Raw genomic sequence first — 17,850 nt, 5'->3', positions numbered from 1 at the left:
CTCTGTCCCTCCATCTCTCTTTCTATCCCTCCATCCCTCTTTCTATCCCTCCATCCCTCTTTCTTTCCCTCCACCCCTCTGTCCCTCCATCTCTCTTTCTATCCCTCCATCCCTCTTTCTATCCCTCCATCTCTCTTTCTTTCCCTCCACCCCTCTGTCCCTCCATCCCTTTCTATCCCTCCATCCCTCTTTCTGTCCCTCCACCCCTCTTTCTATCCCTCCATCCCTCTTTCTTTCCCTCCACCCCTCTGTCCCTCCATCTCTCTTTCTATCCCTCCATCTCTCTTTCTATCCCTTCACCCCTCTTTCTATTCCTCCATCCCTCTTTCTGTTCCTCCACCCCTCTTTCTATTCCTCCATCCCTCTTTCTGTTCCTCCACCCCTCTTTCTGTCCCTCCATCCCTCTTTCTGTCCCTCCATCCCTCTTTCTATCCCTCCATCCCTCTTTCTGTCCCTCCATCCCTCTTTCTGTCCCTCCATCCCTCTTTCTCTCCCTCCATCCCTCTTTCTGTCCCTCCATCCCTCTTTCTCTCCCTCCATCCCTCTTTCTGTCCCTCCATCCCTCTTTCTATCCCTCCATCCCTCTTTCTGTCCCTCCATCCCTCTTTCTGTCCCTCCATCCCTCTTTCTGTCCCTCCACCCCTCTTTCTCTCCCTCCATCCCTCCCCCTCTCCTTTCCTTTATCCCTTTTCCTCCACCCCCACTACACCCCTCCCTCCCTCCCTCCTTGTATCCCCCTCCCTCCCTTTATCCCCCCCCCACCCCACCATCCCTCCCCATACCCCCGTTCTCCCCCCACGTTGCGGCTCCCCCCCATCCTCCCTTCAGAGCCCCCCATTCCTGCTCCGCATTACCAGCTGTGCGATCCCAGGGCCGGGCAGCACCGACGGGACCCCCGCCTCACCCCCAGCCCCACAACAGCTCCCCCCCCAGCCCTCGCTTCCAGGCGGTGCCCAGGGGACGCAGGCAGAGCCCACGGGGAGCCGCGTTCCCTGGCACGGCTCCGGCGATGGGGCCCTAATGGAGGCAGCGTGGCTGCAGGGGGAGGGGGGCAGCGGGGGGGCCGCCCTGCCTATGGGGAGGTGGGCAGGGACCTCAGAGGGGCAGAGCCCCAAAAAGCGGCACGGGGAGCTCCCCCATCGCTGCTCCCCGGGGAAGGAAGGACCCCACCGCATCCCATTGCATCCTTACCCCAACCCCCCCCCGCCCGGACCCCCGGTGCCCCCCAGGGCCGAATCCCCTCCCTGCCCTGCACCGCAGCGCTCCGCCAAAGGGGCACGGAGGGCTTTGAGCCCCGCGCGGCTCTGGGGGCAGCAGCGCAGGGCTGGAGGATGGGGGGAGGAGGGTCTCGCCGCTCTTTGCCTCGCCCCAAATGGCGTTTCATCAGCGCTTCTCTCTCCCTCCTGCTAATGGGTTGCGCGGGCCCCGCTGGGACGCGGCGTCAGGTTAAGTGCGGGGTGGGGCTGAGCTGGAAAGGGGGGGGGTCCGGGCCCTTGGGACTCTCCCTCCTCTCCCTTCCAGGCAGCTTAAGGGGCTTCCAGAAGGGCTGCGTGCTCACAGAAGGGCCGGGCCTCACGCCTGGGACACCTCCTCGCATCCTGGCTCCTGCCCTCATGAACCACCGGGGGATGAGGACCCCCATGGGGCTGCAGCCCCGGCCCCGGTGCTTCTGAAGCCGAGCTGGATGCGCAGGGAGCCCACGGTGCCGTTCTGGCACGGGGACAGGAGAGGGGCGATGGGGTTCGGCGGCAGAGCAGGCAGGGACAGCTCGGATTGCCCAGACCCCCGCCCAGCCCTCGCCATCCCGTGCCGTCCTTCCGACACCAAACCCGTACCAGAACCGCGCCAACCGTGCCACCAAAACCCTGCCAAGGCACCGGCGCCGGGCAGAGCTGTGGGGGGGGGGGGGGGCTGCACGCAGCCCCCTCCTACCCACGGAGGGGTCTCGGCCGGCATCGAGGGCAGCTCGAAGGAGTTCGGTTGCAGCGGCTTCAACTCCGGATTTATTGCAAAAAAAAAACGAGTCCCGGAGCTGCACGGTGCTGGCGCTCCGCTCGGTCGGCTCCGCGTTCCCTGCACGGCCCCAAGGAGGGGAGCCCCGTCCCGGCGGGCCTGGAGACCCCCCCCCCCCATTGCAGGGGCACGGCTGCGCTACGAGGGCCGGTGGTCGCCGTGGCTGTCCTGGCTGCGCCCCGCGTCGAGGCCAGGGCCGGCAGCGGAGGGCGCCGGCTGCAGCGCGCCCCGCCGGAGGGGGCCGTCCTCACCGGGCACGGCGCCGGGCCGAGGGCTGGGAGGTGGGACCTCCGGAGCGGGGGGGTCGGGACGAGCGGGAAGGCGGGGACTGCAGACCCCGGTCCCGTCATCCAGGCAAACCCCGCCGAGCGCCTCTCCCGGGGCCGGTCCGTCCTCCCGGGGCCGGGCTGCGGCTCCTCCGTCCCCCGGCGCCGGCTGAGCCGCCGCGCCCTCGCCGCCATCCTCCCCGGCGGCCGCCGGCGTGACCCGCTGGTGGCACATGGGACACGTGTCCTGTACGTAGAGCCACTTGCGGAGGCAGGCGCCGTGGAAGAAGTGGTGGCAGGAGGTGACGACGGCCACCTGCATGTCCTGCGGGCACGGAGGAGGCGTCACCCGGTGCCGGGAACCCGGGGGGCAGAACGGGGTCCTCGCAGAGGGGCTCACCTGGAAGCAGATGGCACAGATGTCGTCGTGGTCCCTCAGCTGCCCGCGCGTCGCCCTGGGCAGGGAGCTGATCTTCTTGGCAGCCTCTCGTCGCAGCAGGAAGCTCCGCCAGCCCGACTGGGCGCGCAGCCAGACGTTGAAATAAGAGTGGATGATGATGACCGAGGCTCCCATCCAGCTCCACTCTCCGAACACGGACTCCCAGGTGCCGTAGGCCACCACGCACACGGCCACCAGGAACTCCAGCACGCGGCTCACGGCGTTGACGCAGTAGATGATCTCGTCCATGCGTTCCAACGGCGCGTCCTGCAGCAGCTCCACCATGAACAGGGCGTAGATGAAGAGCGTGCCCATCACCTGCGGGGCGGTGCGACACGTGCTGCTGCTGGGAGCCGGCCTGCAGAGCCCTGCCCGGCGTCCCCCCGCCTTCCCCAATAGCGGTCTAGTCTATGGGGCCCATGGGAGTCTATGGGGATCTATGAGGTTCTATGGGGGTCTATGGGGGTCTATGGGGTCCATGGGGGTGTATGGAGTTCTATGCGGGTTTATGGGGTCTATGGGATCTATGGGGGTCTATGGGGTCTATGGGGGTCTAGTCTATGGGGCCCATGGGAGTCTATGGGGATCTATGAGGTTCTATGGGGGTCTATGGGGGTCTATGGGGTCCATGGGGGTGTATGGAGTTCTATGCGGGTTTATGGGGTCTATGGGATCTATGGGGGTCCATGGGAGTCTATGGGGATCTATGAGGTTCTATGGGGGTCTATGGGGGCGGATGGGGTGCATGGGGGTCTATGGGGGCTATGGAGGTCTGTGGGGGTCTATGGGGGTCTATGGGATCTATGGGGGTCTATGGGGTCTATGCGGGTCTATGCGGGTTTATGGAGTTCTATGCGGGTTTATGGGGTCTATGGGGTCTATGGGGGTCTAGTCTATGGGGCCCATGGGAGTCTAGGGGGATCTATGAGGTTCTATGGGGGTCTATGGGGGTCTATGGGGTCCATGGGGGTGTATGGAGTTCTATGCGGGTTTATGGGGTCTATGGGATCTATGGGGGTCCATGGGAGTCTATGGGGATCTATGAGGTTCTATGGGGGTCTATGGGGGCGGATGGGGTGCATGGGGGTCTATGGGGGCTATGGAGGTCTGTGGGGGTCTATGGGGGTCTATGGGATCTATGGGGGTCTATGGGGTCTATGCGGGTCTATGCGGGTTTATGGAGTTCTATGCGGGTTTATGGGGTCTATGGGGTCTATGGGGGTCTAGTCTATGGGGCCCATGGGAGTCTATGGGGATCTATGAGGTTCTATGGGGGTCTATGGGGGTCTATGGGGTCCATGGGGATGTATGGAGTTCTATGCGGGTTTATGGGGTCTATGGGATCTATGGGGGTCTATGGGAGTCTATGGGGATCTATGAGGTTCTATGGGGGTCTATGGGGGCGGATGGGGTGCATGGGGGTCTATGGGGGCTATGGAGGTCTGTGGGGGTCTATGGGGGTCTATGGGATCTATGGGGGTCTATGGGGTCTATGCGGGTCTATGCGGGTTTATGGAGTTCTATGCGGGTTTATGGGGTCTATGGGGTCTATGGGGGTCTAGTCTATGGGGCCCATGGGAGTCTATGGGGATCTATGAGGTTCTATGGGGCTCTATGGGGGTCTATGGGGTCCATGGGGGTGTATGGAGTTCTATGCGGGTTTATGGGGTCTATGGGATCTATGGGGGTCCATGGGAGTCTATGGGGATCTATGAGGTTCTATGGGGGTCTATGGGGGCGGATGGGGTGCATGGGGGTCTATGGGGGCTATGGAGGTCTGTGGGGGTCTATGGGGGTCTATGGGATCTATGGGGGTCTATGGGGTCTATGCGGGTTTATGGAGTTCTATGCGGGTTTATGGGGTCTATGGGGTCTATGGGGGTCTAGTCTATGGGGCCCATGGGAGTCTATGGGGATCTATGAGGTTCTATGGGGGTCTATGGGGGTCTATGGGGTCCATGGGGGTGTATGGAGTTCTATGCAGGTTTATGGGGTCTATGGGATCTATGGGGGTCCATGGGAGTCTATGGGGATCTATGAGGTTCTATGGGGGTCTATGGGGGCGGATGGGGTGCATGGGGGTCTATGGGGGCTATGGAGGTCTGTGGGGGTCTATGGGGGTCTATGGGATCTATGGGGGTCGATGGGGTCTATGCGGGGTCTATGCGGGTTTATGGAGTTCTATGCGGGTTTATGGGGTCTATGGGGTCTATGGGGGTCTAGTCTATGGGGCCCATGGGAGTCTATGGGGATCTATGAGGTTCTATGGGGGTCTATGGGGGTCTATGGGGTCCATGGGGGTGTATGGAGTTCTATGCGGGTTTATGGGGTCTATGGGATCTATGGGGGTCTATGGGAGTCTATGGGGATCTATGAGGTTCTATGGGGGTCTATGGGGGCGGATGGGGTGGATGGGGGTCTATGGGGGCTATGGAGGTCTGTGGGGGTCTATGGGGGTCTATGGGATCTATGGGGGTCTATGGGGTCTATGCGGGTCTATGCGGGTTTATGGAGTTCTATGCGGGTTTATGGGGTCTATGGGGTCTATGGGGGTCTAGTCTATGGGGCCCATGGGAGTCTATGGGGATCTATGAGGTTCTATGGGGGTCTATGGGGGTCTATGGGGTCCATGGGGGTGTATGGAGTTCTATGCGGGTTTATGGGGTCTATGGGATCTATGGGGGTCTATGGGAGTCTATGGGGATCTATGAGGTTCTATGGGGGTCTATGGGGGCGGATGGGGTGGATGGGGGTCTATGGGGGCTATGGAGGTCTGTGGGGGTCTATGGGGGTCTATGGGATCTATGGAGGTCTGTGGGGGTCTATGGGGGTCTATGGGATCTATGGGGGTCTATGGGGTCTATGCGGGTCTATGCGGGTTTATGGAGTTCTATGCGGGTTTATGGGGTCTATGGGGTGTATGGGGGTCTAGTCTATGGGGCCCATGGGAGTCTGTGGGGATCTATGAGGTTCTATGGGGCTCTATGGGGGTCTATGGGGTCCATGGGGGTGTATGGAGTTCTATGCGGGTTTATGGGGTCTATGGGATCTATGGGGGTCCATGGGAGTCTATGGGGATCTATGAGGTTCTATGGGGGTCTATGGGGGCGGATGGGGTGCATGGGGGTCTATGGGGGCTATGGAGGTCTGTGGGGGTCTATGGGGGTCTATGGGATCTATGGGGGTCGATGGGGTCTATGCGGGTCTATGCGGGTTTATGGAGTTCTATGCGGGTTTATGGGGTCTATGGGGTCTATGGGGGTCTAGTCTATGGGGCCCATGGGAGTCTATGGGGATCTATGAGGTTCTATGGGGGTCTATGGGGGTCTATGGGGTCCATGGGGGTGTATGGAGTTCTATGCGGGTTTATGGGGTCTATGGGATCTATGGGGGTCTATGGGAGTCTATGGGGATCTATGAGGTTCTATGGGGGTCTATGGGGGCGGATGGGGTGGATGGGGGTCTATGGGGGCTATGGAGGTCTGTGGGGGTCTATGGGGGTCTATGGGATCTATGGAGGTCTGTGGGGGTCTATGGGGGTCTATGGGATCTATGGGGGTCTATGGGGTCTATGCGGGTCTATGCGGGTTTATGGAGTTCTATGCGGGTTTATGGGGTCTATGGGGTGTATGGGGGTCTAGTCTATGGGGCCCATGGGAGTCTGTGGGGATCTATGAGGTTCTATGGGGGTCTATGGGGGTGGATGGGGTGGATGGGGGTCTATGGAGGCTATGGAGGTCTGTGGGGGTCTATGGGGGTCTATGGGATCTATGGAGGTCTGTGGGGGTCTATGGGGGTCTATGGGATCTATGGGGGTCTATGGGGTCTATGGGGGTGTATGGAGTTCTATGCGGGTTTATGGGGTCTATGGGATCTATGGGGGTCCATGGGAGTCTATGGGGATCTATGAGGTTCTATGGGGGTCTATGGGGGCGGATGGGGTGGATGGGGGTCTATGGGGGTGAATGGGGGTCTGTGGGGGTCTATGAGGGTCTATGGGATCTATGGGGGTCTATGCCCCCATGGGGCCTATGGGGTGTATGGAGTTCTATGGGGGTCTATGGGGGTCTATGGCGGTGGATGGGGTGGATGGGGGTCTATGGGGGTGAATGGGGGTCTGTGGGGGTCTATGGGGGTCTATGCGGGTCTATGCGGGTTTATGGAGTTCTATGCGGGTTTATGGGGTCTATGGGGTCTATGGGGGTCTAGTCTATGGGGCCCATGGGAGTCTATGGGGATCTATGAGGTTCTATGGGGGTCTATGGGGGCGGATGGGGTGGATGGGGGTCTATGGGGGCTATGGAGGTCTGTGGGGGTCTATGGGGGTCTATGCAGGTTTATGGAGTTCTATGCGGGTTTATGGGGTCTATGGGGGGGTGTATGGGGGTCTAGTCTATGGGGCCCATGGGAGTCTATGGGGATCTATGAGGTTCTATGGGGGTCTATGGGGGTCTATGGGACGGATGGGGTGGATGGGGGTCTATGGGGGCTATGGAGGTCTGTGGGGGTCTATGGGGGTCTATGGGATCTATGGGGGTCTATGGGGTCTATGGGAGTGTATGGAGTTCTATGCGGGTTTATGGGGTCTATGGGATCTATGGGGGTCCATGGGAGTCTATGGGGATCTATGAGGTTCTATGGGGGTCTATGGGGGCGGATGGGGTGCATGGGGGTCTATGGGGGCTATGGAGGTCTGTGGGGGTCTATGGGGGTCTATGCGGGTTTATGGAGTTCTATGTGGGTTTATGGGGTCTATGGGGTGTATGGGGGTCTAGTCTATGGGGCCCATGGGAGTCTATGGGGATCTATGAGGTTCTATGGGGGTCTATGGGGGTCTATGGGGTTCAATGAGGTCTATGGCGTCTATGGGGGTCTATGGGTCTATGGGGTCTGTTGGGTCTATGGGGATCTATGGGGATGAATGGGGGTCTATGGGGTCCATGGGAGTCTATGGGGATCTATGAGGTTCTATGGGGGCGGATGGGGTGGATGGGGGTCTATGGGGGCAATGGAGGTCTGTGGGGGTCTATGGGGGTCTATGGGATCTATGGGGGTCTATGGGGTCTATGGGGGTGTATGGAGTTCTATGCGGGTTTATGGGGTCTATGGGATCTATGGGGGTCCATGGTAGTCTATGGGGATCTATGAGGTTCTATGGGGGTCTATGGGGGTGGATGGGGTGGATGGGGGTCTATGGAGGCTATGGAGGTCTGTGGGGGTCTATGGGGGTCTATGGGATCTATGGAGGTCTGTGGGGGTCTATGGGGTCCATGGGGGTCTAGTCTATGGGGCCCATGGGAGTCTATGGGGATCTATGAGGTTCTATGGGGGTCTATGGGGGCGGATGGGGTGGATGGGGGTCTATGGGGGCTATGGAGGTCTGTGGGGGTCTATGGGGGTCTATGCAGGTTTATGGAGTTCTATGCGGGTTTATGGGGTCTATGGGGTGTATGGGGGTCTAGTCTATGGGGCCCATGGGAGTCTATGGGGATCTATGAGGTTCTATGGGGGTCTATGGGGGTCTATGGGACGGATGGGGTGGATGGGGGTCTATGGGGGCTATGGAGGTCTGTGGGGGTCTATGGGGGTCTATGGGATCTATGGGGGTCTATGGGGTCTATGGGAGTGTATGGAGTTCTATGCGGGTTTATGGGGTCTATGGGATCTATGGGGGTCCATGGGAGTCTATGGGGATCTATGAGGTTCTATGGGGGTCTATGGGGGCGGATGGGGTGGATGGGGGTCTATGGGGGCTATGGAGGTCTGTGGGGGTCTATGGGGGTCTATGCGGGTTTATGGAGTTCTATGTGGGTTTATTGGGTCTATGGGGTGTATGGGGGTCTAGTCTATGGGGCCCATGGGAGTCTATGGGGATCTATGAGGTTCTATGGGGGTCTATGGGGGTCTATGGGGTTCAATGAGGTCTATGGCGTCTATGGGGGTCTATGGGTCTATGGGGTCTGTTGGGTCTATGGGGATCTATGGGGATGAATGGGGGTCTATGGGGTCCATGGGAGTCTATGGGGATCTATGAGGTTCTATGGGGGTCTATGGGGGCGGATGGGGTGGATGGGGGTCTATGGGGGCTATGGAGGTCTGTGGGGGTCTATGGGGGTCTATGGGATCTATGGGGGTCTATGGGGTCTATGGGAGTGTATGGAGTTCTATGCGGGTTTATGGGGTCTATGGGATCTATGGGGGTCCATGGGAGTCTATGGGGATCTATGAGGTTCTATGGGGGTCTATGGGGGCGGATGGGGTGGATGGGGGTCTATGGGGGTCTATGGGGGCTATGGAGGTCTGTGGGGGTCTATGGGGGTCTATGGGATCTATGGGGGTCTATGGGGTCTATGGGAGTGTATGGAGTTCTATGCGGGTTTATGGGGTCTATGGGATCTATGGGGGTCCATGGGAGTCTATGGGGATCTATGAGGTTCTATGGGGGTCTATGGGGGCGGATGGGGTGGATGGGGGTCTATGGGGGCTATGGAGGTCTGTGGGGGTCTATGGGGGTCTATGCGGGTTTATGGAGTTCTATGTGGGTTTATGGGGTCTATGGGGTGTATGGGGGTCTAGTCTATGGGGCCCATGGGAGTCTATGGGGATCTATGAGGTTCTATGGGGGTCTATGGGGGTCTATGGGGTTCAATGAGGTCTATGGCGTCTATGGGGGTCTATGGGTCTATGGGGTCTGTTGGGTCTATGGGGATCTATGGGGATGAATGGGGGTCTATGGGGTCCATGGGAGTCTATGGGGATCTATGAGGTTCTATGGGGGTCTATGGGGGCGGATGGGGTGGATGGGGGTCTATGGGGGCTATGGAGGTCTGTGGGGGTCTATGGGGGTCTATGCGGGTTTATGGAGTTCTATGCGGGTTTATGGGGTCTATGGGGTGTATGGGGGTCTAGTCTATGGGGCCCATGGGAGTCTATGGGGATCTATGAGGTTCTATGGGGGTCTATGGGGGTGGATGGGGTGGATGGGGGTCTATGGGGGCTATGGAGATCTGAGGGGGTCTATGGGGGTCTATGGGGGTGTATGGAGTTCTATGCGGGTTTATGGGGTCTATGGGATCTATGGGGTGTATAGGGTTCTATGGGGGTCTATGGGGTCTATGGGGGTGTATGGAGTTCTATGCGGGTTTATGGGGTCTATGGGGTCTTTGGAGTGTATGGGAGTCTATGGGGATCTATGAGGTTCTATGGGGGTCTATGGGGTGTATAGGGTTCTATGGGGGTCTATGGGATCTATGGGGGCCTATGGGGTTCAATGAGGTCTATGGCGTCTATGGGGGTCTATGGGTCTATGGGGTCTGTTGGGTCTATGGGGATCTATGGGGGTGAATGGGGGTCTATGGGGTCCATGGGAGTCTATGGGGATCTATGAGGTTCTATGGGGGTCTATGGGGGCGGAGGGGGTGGATGGGGGTCTATGGGGGCTATGGAGGTCTGTGGGAGTCTATGTGGGGCCTATGAGATTCCATGGGGGGTGTATGGAGTTCTATGCGGGTTTATGGGGTCTATGGGATCTATGGGGGTCTATGGGGTCTATGGGGGTCTAGTCTATGGGGCCCATGGGAGTCTATGGGGATCTATGAGGTTCTATGGGGGTCCATGGGAGTCTATGGGGATTTATGAGGTTCTATGGGGGTCTATGGGGGTCTATGGGGGCGGATGGGGTGGATGGGGGTCTATGGGGGCTATGGAGGTCTGTGGGGGTCTATGGGGGTCTATGGGATCTATGGGGGTCTATGCCCCCATGGGGCCTATGGGGTGTATGGAGTTCTATGGGGGTCTATGGGGGTGGATGGGGTGGATGGGGGTCTATGGGGGTGAATGGGGGTCTATGGGGGTCTATGGGGTCTATGCGGGTCTATGCGGGTTTATGGAGTTCTATGCGGGTTTATGGGGTCTATGGGGTGTATGGGGGTCTAGTCTATGGGGCCCATGGGAGTCTGTGGGGATCTATGAGGTTCTATGGGGGTCTATGGGGGCGGATGGGGTGGATGGGGGTCTATGGGGGCTATGGAGGTCTGTGGGGGTCTATGGGGGTCTATGGGATCTATGGAGGTCTGTGGGGGTCTATGGGGGTCTATGGGATCTATGGGGGTCTATGGGGTCTATGGGGGTGTATGGAGTTCTATGCGGGTTTATGGGGTCTATGGGATCTATGGGGGTCCATGGGAGTCTATGGGGATCTATGAGGTTCTATGGGGGTCTATGGGGGTCTATGGGGGCGGATGGGGTGGATGGGGGTCTATGGGGGTGAATGGGGGTCTGTGGGGGTCTATGGGGGTCTATGGGATCTATGGGGGTCTATGCCCCCATGGGGCCTATGGGGTGTATGGAGTTCTATGGGGGTCTATGGGGGTCTATGGGGGTGGATGGTGTGGATGGGGGTCTATGGGGGTGAATGGGGGTCTGTGGGGGTCTATGGGGGTCTATGCGGGTCTATGCGGGTTTATGGAGTTCTATGCGGGTTTATGGGGTCTATGGGGTCTATGGGGGTCTAGTCTATGGGGCCCATGGGAGTCTATGGGGATCTATGAGGTTCTATGGGGGTCTATGGGGGCGGATGGGGTGGATGGGGGTCCATGGGGGCTATGGAGGTCTGTGGGGGTCTATGGGGGTCTATGGGATCTATGGGGGTCTATGGGGTATATGGGGGTGTATGGAGTTCTATCCGGGTTTATGGGGTCTATGGGGTGTATGGGGGTCTAGTCTATGGGGCCCATGGGAGTCTGTGGGGATCTATGAGGTTCTATGGGGGTCTATGGGGGTGGATGGGGTGGATGGGGGTCTATGGAGGCTATGGAGGTCTGTGGGGGTCTATGGGGGTCTATGGGATCTATGGGGGTCTATGGGGTCTATGGGGGTGTATGGAGTTCTATGCGGGTTTATGGGGTCTATGGGATCTATGGGGGTCCATGGGAGTCTATGGGGATCTATGAGGTTCTATGGGGGTCTATGGGATCTATGGGTTCAATGGGGGGTCTATGGGATCTATGGGGGTGAATGGGGGTCTATGGGGCCCATGGGGTGTATGGGATCTATCTTCACAAGGGCTGACAATAGCAGGACGAGGGGAAATGGATCCAAGTGGAAGGAGGGAAGATTTGGGTTGGATGTTAGGGGGAAGTTCTTTACAAGGAGAGGGGTTGGGCCCTGGAACGGGCTGCCCATGGGGCCTATGGGGTGTATGGAGTTCTATGGGGGTCTATGGGGTCTGTGGGGGTCTATGGGGGTGGATGGGGGTCTATGGGGGCTATGGAGGTCTGTGGGGGTCTATGGGGGTCTATGGGATCTATGGAGGTCTGTGGGGGTCTACGGGGGTCTATGGGGTGGATGGGGGTCTATGGGGGCTATGGAGGTCTGTGGGGGTCTATGGGGGTCTATGGGGTTCTATGGGGGTGTATGGAGTTCTATGCGGGTTTATGGGGTCTATGGGATCTATGGGGGTCTATGGGGTGTATGGGGGTCTAATCTATGGGGTCCATGGGAGTCTATGGGGATCTATGAGGTTCTATGGGGGTCTATGGGATCTATGGGGTGTATAGGGTTCTATGGGGGTCTATGGGGGTCTATGGGATCTATGGGGTCTATGGGATCTATGGGGTGTATAGGGTTCTATGGGGGTCTATGGGGTTCTATGGGGGTGTATGGAGTTCTATGCGGGTTTATGGGGTCTATGGGATCTATGGGGGTCTATGGGGTGTATGGGGGTCTAGTCTATGGGGCCCATGGGAGTCTATGGGGATCTATGAGGTTCTATGGGGGTCTATGGGATCTATGGGTTCTATGGGGGGTCTATGGGATCTATGGGGGTGAATGGGGGTCTATGGGGCCCATGGGGTGTATGGGATCTATCTTCACAAGGGCTGACAATAGCAGGACGAGGGGAAATGGATCCAAGTGGAAGGAGGGAAGATTTGGGTTGGATGTTAGGGGGAAGTTCTTTACAAGGAGAGGGGTTGGGCCCTGGAACGGGCTGCCCATGGGGCCTATGGGGTGTATGGAGTTCTATGGGGGTCTATGGGGTCTGTGGGGGTCTATGGGGGTGGATGGGGGTCTATGGGGGCTATGGAGGTCTGTGGGGGTCTATGGGGGTCTATGGGATCTATGGAGGTCTGTGGGGGTCTACGGGGGTCTATGGGGTGGATGGGGGTCTATGGGGGCTATGGAGGTCTGTGGGGGTCTATGGGGGTCTATGGGGTTCTATGGGGGTGTATGGAGTTCTATGCGGGTTTATGGGGTCTATGGGATCTATGGGGGTCCATGGGAGTCTATGGGGATCTATGGGGGTCTATGGGGGTCTATGGGGTGTATAGGGTTCTATGGGGGTCTATGGGATCTATGGGGGCCTATGGGGTTCAATGAGGTCTATGGCGTCTATGGGGGTCTATGGGGTCTGTTGGGTCTCTGGGGATCTATGGGGGTGAATGGGGGTCTATGGGGTCCATGGGGTGTATGGGATCTATCTTCACAAGGGCTGACAATAGCAGGACGAGGGGAAATGGATCCAAGTGGAAGGAGGGAAGATTTGGGTTGGATGTTAGGGGGAAGTTCTTTACAAGGAGAGGCGTTGGGCCCTGGAACGGGCTGCCCAGGGAGGTGGTGGATGCCCCGTCCTTGGACGTGTTCAAGGCCAGGTTGGACGGGGTCCTGGGCAACCTGATCTACATGTGGATGTTGGGTGGCCCTGCTAGGCAGGGGGTTGGAACTACGGGATCCTTGAGGTCCCTTCCAACCCGGGTGATTCTGTGATTCTGTGATGGGACACGAGCAGGGTGTGGAGCGGGGAGCCGTCCTACCTGCAGGGAGGTGAGCATGCAACTGGAGACCAGGATGAGCAGCCAGAAGTCCAGGTGGAAGAAATGCGCGATCTTGTAAGCCATGAAGCAGGGGAAGATCAGCAAGAAGAGGCACATGCTGACACCGCGGAAATGCTTCCAGAGGCTCCTGGGGGGTGCAGCTCAGCCAGCGGCGCTTCCCGGCTGGGTGCCCCCACAGCAGCACCCATGGCTGCCTGTCCCCAGCTCCGGTCCTCTGGGATGCGGGCACGAGGCTGCTCTTCCCCCCCCCCCCGTGAGCCCCCAGAGATGGGTACCTGCTGCGGGAAGCCCCGAGCGCCAGCACGATGGGGTCGGCGATCTCGATCATGGACTGCAGCGTGGACGTCACCACGATGAAGAGGATGATGCTGAGGAGGAAGGTCCGCTGGAGGACCTGCAGGTCGAGCAGCCCCGTCTGCAGCGCCAGCAGCAGCAGCGTCACTCCCTCCGTCACCCCCCTGCGCCGAGTGGGCTGTGAGGCCGGGGGTCCCAGCGCTGCCCGCGCCGCCATCCCGCGCTGGGATCCCATAGGGGACGCCCCTCTGCCCTCCCCACGTCCCCAGCCGCACTCACCTGTGCATGACGTTGCCGTTCTGGAAGGCACCAAAGCCCAGCAGGTAGAATTTGCAGAGGTTGAGCACCCCCAGGGCCAGGTAGGAGACGGTGAAGGTGAGGCCGATGAGGGAGTAGGGCGTGCTGCAGCACTCGGCCACGCTGCAAGGGACAGGGCTGAGCACGGCGCCGCCAGCGCCCAGCCTTCCTCCTCCATCGCCAGGCGGGGGGCAGGCAGAGCTGGGGGGGGCTCCTACCTGCTGAGCAGCACGAAGAGCAGCCCCTGCTGGGCCACGGGGCTGCTGGAGGAGGCCAGGAAGGAGGAGAGGCGCAGGGAGAAGAGCACCAGCCAGAAAACGAGGAAGAGGAGGGGGACGGACAGCTGGCTCCAGAGAGAAACCCCCAGCGCCAGCAGGCGGTACAGCTCCATGGCCTGTAGGGCAGGGCGGCTCGGTGATCCACCCCCAGCAGGGCAGGAGATCCGGCCAGCCGAGCTGGCAGCCCCGCTTACCTGCAAGATCTCACGGCAGGCAGCGGCAGCCAGCTGGAAGGGGATGAGGATGTGGGAGCTGAGCACCAACAGAACCTCCGTGCTGGTGAGGATGGCGGCGAAAGTGTTGGCTATGGGGAGGGCATGGAGGGGGAAGCCGCAGAACCGGGCCAGCACGGGCAGCAGCGGGGCGGCAAACAGCCAGGCGTGCCGGGTCCTCATCAGTAACGCACAGAGGATGCAGATGCAGACCTGGCCTGTGGAGGAAGAGGGGCCACCCGGGTTGGCCCTGCACAGCTCCGACCCCAGCGTGGCCACCTCTCAGCTGGGCACGACTGGCTCGAAACGAGGGCAGGGGGCTTGGGGAGACAGCAGGAGAGGGGGTGCTCAGCCACAAGCAACAGCCCAAGACTGCCTGAGCAGGACACCGGGGGGCTCAGCCCTTCCCCTGCAAACCCTGGGATGGCCGGGGCAAGGGTAAGGCCCTGGGGCTCCTCTGGATCCCCCCCTGCTTATGCCTGGGATGTGCAGCAGTGCGAGTGACCCAGCTCGGGGACCCAGGGAGGCTCGATCCACCCGATAGCGGCTGCTTGAAAGCTTTGCTGCTTTCCACTTCTTGCTAAGGGGAGAACGTCCAGGCCTGGAGAGTGACGCTGCAGTGCCTCGTCCCCAAACCCTGCAGCCACTTCCCAGCAGGGACATGGACCGGGGGGGGGGGGGGGCCCAGGATGCTCAACGGGAGCTGCCCCCACTCCAGCTCACCTGCGAGGGCGGTGGTGAAGCGGCCAAACTCTGCCACGTCGCTGTACACAGCACCCTGGAAGCCACGCTCCAGCTCACGCTGGACATAATCACTGCACAGAGAGAAGGTGAGCACCAGCCCGCATCACTACGCCGCCCCGCAGCCCACCCCAAAGCGCTCACGGCACCCCAGACCCCCTCCCAGATCCCCCCCATCCCCACGCAGGGCTCACCTGGCCCTCTGGTGCCCCGCGCAGAGCAGCAGTGCGGTGAGCAGGTGGAGGTAGAGCCTGACCAGGGAGCGCACGGGCAGCACCAGCAGCACCACGCACACAACGTGTCCTGCAGAGACGGAGGGGGGGCTTACAGCCACCTGGGGGGCTTACAGCCACTTGAGGGCTCTCCTGGCACTGCACATCTGTGTCCCTCGTCCCCAGTGCAGATGGGGGGCTCAGCACCCCGTGCCCTGGCCTCTCTCACGTGGGAGAGGAGAATGAGATGGGACTCTGAGGGTGGCACTGTCCCCAGCCCTGCCCTGCCGTCACCCCCAAATGGCCGCCCTGCTGCCGGGGCACACAAGAGGACAGAGCTGGGGGTGCAGCACCTGCTGGCTGTGGGGATGGCCTGGTCCCTAAGGCCACCATGGCCCCAGCATGGCCAGGCCCTGGGCTGTCCCTCTGTGTCCCAACACAGCCAGGCCTTTGGGCATCCCCAGCGTAGCCAGGCATAGAAAGGCCCTAACACAGCCTAACACCCTGGCTGCTCCAGCATGGCCAGGCCTTGGGGTGTCCCTACTGTGTCCCCACCACGGCCAGGCCTTGGGGTGTCCCCAGCCTGGGTAGGCCATAGAGTGGCCTTAACACATGAAGGCCCTGGGGTGTCCCCTCCATGTCCCCAAAGGCAGCCAGGCCTTTGGGCGTCCCCAGTGTAGCCAGGCTTTAGAAAGGCCCTAACACACCCTAATACCCTGGCTGCCCCCAGCACGGCCAGGCCTTGGGTGTCCCCACTGTGTCCCCAGCATGGCCAGGCCTTGGGGTGTCCCTACTGTGTCCCCACCACGGCCAGGCCTTGGGGTGTCCCCAGCCTGGGTAGGCCATAGAGTGGCCTTAACACATGAAGGCCCTGGGGTGTCCCCTCCATGTCCCCAAAGGCAGCCAGGCCTTTGGGCATCCCCAGTGTAGCCAGGCTTTAGAAAGGCCCTAACACAGCCTAACACCCTGGCTGCTCCAGCATGGCCAGGCCTTGGGGTGTCCCCACTGTGTCCCCAGCACGGCCAGGCCTTGGGGTGTCCCCACTGTGTCCCCAACACAGCCAGGCCTTTGGGTGTCCCCAGCCTGGGTAGGCCATAGAGTGGCCTTAACACATGAAGGCCCTGGGGTGTCCCCTCCATGTCCCCAAAGGCAGCCAGGCCTTTGGGTGTCCCCAGTGTAGCCAGGCTTTAGAAGGGCCCTAACACAGCCTAACACCCTGGCTGCCCCCAGCATGGCCAGGCCTTGGGGTGTCCCCACTGTGTCCCCAGCATGGCCAGGCCTTGGGGTGTCCCCACTGTGTCCCCAACACAGCCAGGCCTTTGGGCATCCCCAGCGTAGCCAGGCATAGAAAGGCCCTAACACAGCCTAACACCCTGGCTGCTCCAGCATGGCCAGGCCTTGGGGTGTCCCTACTGTGTCCCCACCACGGCCAGGCCTTGGGGTGTCCCCAGCCTGGGTAGGCCATAGAGTGGCCTTAACACATGAAGGCCCTGGGGTGTCCCCTCCATGTCCCCAAAGGCAGCCAGGCCTTTGGGCGTCCCCAGTGTAGCCAGGCTTTAGAAAGGCCCTAACACACCCTAATACCCTGGCTGCCCCCAGCACGGCCAGGCCTTGGGTGTCCCCACTGTGTCCCCAACACGGCCAGGCCTTGGGGTGTCCCCAGCCTGGGTAGGCCATAGAGTGGCCTTAACACATGAAGGCCCTGGGGTATCCCCTCCATGTCCCCAAAGGCAGCCAGGCCTTTGGGTGTCCCCAGTGCACGCCAACCTGTTAAGGCCTTTCGACTGTCCCCACATTGTCCCCAGGGCAGCCCGGCCTTGGCGCGTCCCCAACTTGAGCAGGCCTCAAAGCAGCCCCACCACGGCCAGGCCTTGGGGTGTCCCCATGTCAGGGCTCTGGCTGTCCCCATGTCAGCCCTGCGCTGTCCCCATGTCAGCCCTGGGTGCCCCCATCCCGGGCACAGCCCTGGCACACCCAGGCCGCTCCCACCCCCCTCCAACGCGTTCCGGCCTTTGGCCCCGGTCCCCCCCCAGACCCCGGGCCGCCCCCACTCCCTCCAGGCCCGCCGGCCCCGCTCTCCCTCACCCACGCAGGACGCTCCCCGCAGTGCCCGCGGCCGCAGCAGGGCGTCCCCGCTGATGCCGTCCCCGTGCCGGGGCCGCAGCAGCTCGGCGACGGCCGCGGCGTCCCAGCGGTACAGCAGGTCCAGCAGGGCCAGCGCCGGCACCCGCAGCACCACGTTGGCCGCCGCCTCCAACCGCGGCAT

General features: G+C 60.7%; 1 protein-coding gene across 1 annotated transcript; it reads right to left on the bottom strand.

Annotated features, from left to right (window-relative positions):
- Window positions 1–2,151: 2,151 nt before the first annotated feature.
- On the bottom strand, window positions 2,152–17,850 carry LOC306957574 (RING finger protein 145-like; the record flags this gene model as incomplete). Its single annotated transcript, XM_079551061.1, has 10 exons — window positions 2,152–2,604; window positions 2,680–3,036; window positions 13,530–13,677; window positions 13,826–14,008; window positions 14,124–14,264; window positions 14,360–14,535; window positions 14,614–14,849; window positions 15,355–15,446; window positions 15,567–15,675; window positions 17,670–17,850. 10 exons carry the CDS (start codon window positions 17,848–17,850, stop codon window positions 2,152–2,154), a joined length of 2,076 nt encoding a protein of 691 aa, XP_079407187.1.

This window comes from Tetrao urogallus, assembly GCF_951394365.1.
Source record: "Tetrao urogallus genome assembly, contig: scaffold_218, whole genome shotgun sequence".
NCBI lineage: Eukaryota > Metazoa > Chordata > Aves > Galliformes > Phasianidae > Tetrao > Tetrao urogallus.
This window is presented reverse-complemented; position numbering and strand designations above follow the sequence as displayed.